General features: G+C 62.0%; 2 protein-coding genes across 2 annotated transcripts in view; both read left to right on the plus strand.

Moving 5' to 3' along the window:
- Positions 1–2,929, plus strand: part of SLC12A4 (solute carrier family 12 (potassium/chloride transporter), member 4) — a 22,184-nt gene extending 19,255 nt beyond the window's left edge. The window contains exons 17-24 of the mRNA XM_010851006.1: positions 230–398; positions 686–881; positions 995–1,164; positions 1,251–1,382; positions 1,465–1,572; positions 1,743–1,930; positions 2,068–2,201; positions 2,360–2,929. Coding sequence (XP_010849308.1) covers positions 230–398; positions 686–881; positions 995–1,164; positions 1,251–1,382; positions 1,465–1,572; positions 1,743–1,930; positions 2,068–2,201; positions 2,360–2,451 — 1,189 coding nt within the window. The 3' untranslated portion in view covers positions 2,452–2,929. The remainder of the gene's footprint in view (positions 1–229; positions 399–685; positions 882–994; positions 1,165–1,250; positions 1,383–1,464; positions 1,573–1,742; positions 1,931–2,067; positions 2,202–2,359) is intronic.
- A 102-nt stretch (positions 2,930–3,031) lies between these two features.
- The window catches only part of LCAT (lecithin-cholesterol acyltransferase), a 3,632-nt gene continuing 3,020 nt past the window's right edge, over positions 3,032–3,643 (plus strand). Inside the window, exon 1 of the mRNA XM_010851007.1 lies at positions 3,032–3,309. Coding sequence (XP_010849309.1) covers positions 3,156–3,309 — 154 coding nt within the window. The 5' untranslated portion in view covers positions 3,032–3,155. The remainder of the gene's footprint in view (positions 3,310–3,643) is intronic.

Below are 3,643 nucleotides of genomic sequence, written 5' to 3' on the forward strand. Positions count from 1 at the left end.
GGAGGTCGAGGTTCTCAGGGGGGCGACCCTGTGAGAGGAGAGAGTCACAAGGTGCTGGCTTCCCTCCCTAGTCCGTGTTCCCTGTCCTGAGCTGCCAGGGGCACCGTCCTGCTTATCAGGCCTTGGATCATTGCTACCTGAGGGGGCCTGTGAGCCAAGAGAGGAGGGAGCTGGGTCCCTGCAGACCTCTGGCCCTGGTCTCAGGCTGCCTCTCCATCTGGCCACTCAGGCCTCAGCTACTGGTGTTGCTGAAGTTAGATGAGGACCTTCACGTGAAGTACCCGCGGCTCCTCACTTTCGCCTCCCAGCTTAAAGCTGGCAAGGGCCTGACCATCGTCGGTTCTGTCATCCAGGGCAGCTTCTTGGAGAGCTACGGCGAGGCCCAGGCCGCTGAGCAGGTACTGCCGGGGCGGGAGTCGGGGGTGGGAGGACCCTGAACCAGACTGGAGATGTCCGGGCTGTAGCTGGTACATAGGGGAGGGGACCGGTCCTGGCTAGCTAGGTGAGAGCTGAGAGCAGGAGCCAGGTGGATATGAAGGTTCCATCTTGCAAGCATGGTCTCTGGGTGGGCACCTTGCCCCCATCTCCTCCCCCACCACCAAGCAGCTCTGTACCCTGGGGCCTGGGCAGGGAACAAAGGGCACATGGATGGCCTTGCCTTCTGACCTGGGTATGTTCCCTACAGACAATCAAGAACATGATGGAGATTGAGAAGGTGAAGGGCTTCTGCCAGGTAGTGGTGGCCAGCAAGGTGCGGGAGGGGCTGGCCCACCTCATCCAGTCTTGCGGCCTGGGTGGCATGAGGCACAACACCGTGGTGCTGGGCTGGCCCTACGGCTGGCGACAGAGCGAGGACCCACGCGCCTGGAAGACCTTTATTGGTGTGTGAGACTCAGGGCCTGGGCTCGACCACATAGGGCAGGGGCCAGGGGTTAAGCGAGGGCAGAGACCAGAGGGTCATGGGCTGACAATCGATAGTGCCCCTTCTCCCCAGACACCGTGCGCTGCACCACGGCTGCCCACCTGGCCCTGCTTGTGCCCAAGAACATCGCCTTCTACCCCAGCAACCACGAGCGCTACCTGGAGGGCCACATCGACGTGTGGTGGATTGTCCATGACGGCGGCATGCTCATGCTCCTGCCCTTTCTGCTGCGCCAGCACAAGGTAGGCCAGGCGCTCAGGCCATGGCGCGAGGGGCTGGGCCTGCAGAGGAGGGTGTGCGCCTGAACCACCACCCTCCCTGGCCGCAGGTTTGGAGGAAATGCCGGATGCGCATCTTCACGGTGGCCCAGATGGACGACAACAGCATCCAGATGAAGAAGGATCTAGCCATCTTCCTATACCACCTACGTCTAGAGGCAGAGGTGGAGGTGGTGGAGATGGTGAGCCTCCTGCCCACCTTAGCCCTGTGGATGCCCCGCTCCACCCCTGTAGCTTGGTCCTCATGGCTCACCGTCTCCCCAGCACAACAGCGACATCTCTGCATATACCTACGAGCGGACACTGATGATGGAGCAGCGCTCCCAGATGCTGCGGCAGATGAGGCTGACCAAGACAGAGCGGGAGCGAGAGGTCAGTGACCTTTTTCAGCTCAGGGCAGGGTCCAGCCTGGGAAGAGGCCATCAAGTGGGGGCATCAGAATGACTCACTGCAGCCCCCCTCATTTCCCTGAGGCTGAGTGATCACTCTGGGCCAGCTTGGCCCCTGACGGCGCTGAGGCGACCTCCTCTGGTTGTCCTCAGGCCCAGCTAGTCAAGGACCGGCACTCAGCCCTGCGGCTGGAGAGCCTGTACTCTGACGAGGAGGATGAGTCTGCAGCTGGGACTGACAAGATCCAGATGACATGGACCAGGGACAAGTACATGGCCACAGAACCCTGGGACCCCAGCCACACGCCTGACAACTTCCGGGAGCTGGTGCATATTAAGCCGTGAGTGCAGCAGAAATGGACCCAGCCATATCCAGGCCGGGGGTGAAGGTGGGATGGGGGCGGAGGTGGGATGGGGGCAGATGAGCCCGGTGGGGTGTTCCAGGGGTGGGATCCATGATCAGCCACGTTATCTGCAGGGACCAGTCTAATGTGCGGCGTATGCACACGGCCGTGAAGCTCAATGAAGTTATTGTCACACGCTCCCATGACGCCCGCCTGGTCCTACTGAACATGCCCGGCCCACCCAAGAACAGCGAGGGTGATGAGAACTGGATCCTTTGGTGGGGAGGTGGGCAATGTATGAGGTCAGGCTGGGAGCTCCTGTCCCTGGATGCCCTGGGGGTTTGCAGGGTACCCCAGCTCTGCTTGATGGGCTAGACTTCCCTGGGTGCTTCCGTGGGCGCTGCTTCCTTGACTGATGCCCCACAGACATGGAGTTCCTGGAGGTGCTGACTGAGGGCCTCGAACGAGTGCTGTTGGTACGTGGCGGTGGCCGTGAAGTCATCACCATCTACTCCTGAGCCCAGTACAGCCTTGTGGCCTAGAGTGAAGGTGTCCAGGGTAACACACAACCCTCCTCCAGCACCCACCTGCCAGCCCCACTTTGCCTGGCCTCACCCTGGACCCAGCTTTACTAGGTCTCCTTGGAGACTGGGCCCAGACCTGGCCATGGAGATGGATCCGAGGTCCCTCGGGACCCTGAGAGGTTCGGGGACTTGCCCGTCCAACACGCCAGGATGCCTGTCCAGACTGGAGAAAACTGGTGGGGGCTGACGTGGGGATTGAAGGCAGCTGGCCCGGGAGCGCTATTTATTGCATATTTATTGTTTGGATGTCACCATCAGAGAGGAGGGGAAGGGTGACGAGGGAGGGATCCGGCCCAGCCCGCCTGCAGGAAGATCTGACTCAGCTCCTGTGGGCGGGGACCCCCACCAAGCCAAGTTGAATGGAACCAGCCAGCTGAAGCCTGACTTTTTTCAATAAAACATTGTGTACTTCTGGGCCTCCCACTGCCCCAGCTCTGTTTCCCCTGGCACGGGGGAAGAAGGCGGGACTGAATCCAGGCCCAGAGCCGGCTCCCTAAGGCTGTGCCCCTTTCCGGCAACCGCTGGCCAGCCCCATTGGCCAGGCTGTCCCTCCCACTGTCCCTGGGGCCCCTCCCACCCCCACTCCAGATAAGGCCAGCCCAGGACCGCTTTAGCGGGCACCAGGCACTAGGGCTGGAATGGGGCTGCCCGGCTCCCCGAGGCAGTGGGTCCTGCTGCTGCTGGGGCTGCTGCTCCCCCCCGCCGCCCCTTTCTGGCTCTTCAATGTGCTGTTCCCCCCGCACACCACGCCCAAGGCCGAGCTCAGTAACCACACACGGCCCGTCATCCTCGGTAAGCCCCCGCCAGGCCCCTGATACACCCGGCCAGCCCTTGGGGAACCAGGGCCCCCACCCCTGGTAGCAGAGCCTGCCAACGCCCTTCTGCCTGTGCATTAGCCCTGATTCTTAATTCAGTGTTTGGAGGGGCCAGAGGCTTGTCCTGAGGAGAAATCTACCCCTTCTTGCACCACACTGTTCCTGTGTCTCCAGGGTGTCTCCCCCAGGTGGGTGGAGTGGAGGGTGGGTGTGCCGGAGGGCTTGGTCAGGGCATTACAAGCTGTGGTCAGCTGTAGCTGTAGCCAGACCCTGGGTCCAGCCCCCTCCTCCCCCCCGCCGCTCCTTCCTCA

This window comes from Bison bison, unplaced genomic scaffold (assembly GCF_000754665.1).
Source record: "Bison bison bison isolate TAMUID 2011002044 unplaced genomic scaffold, Bison_UMD1.0 scf7180017864297, whole genome shotgun sequence".
In the NCBI taxonomy this organism is placed as follows: Eukaryota; Metazoa; Chordata; class Mammalia; order Artiodactyla; family Bovidae; genus Bison; species Bison bison.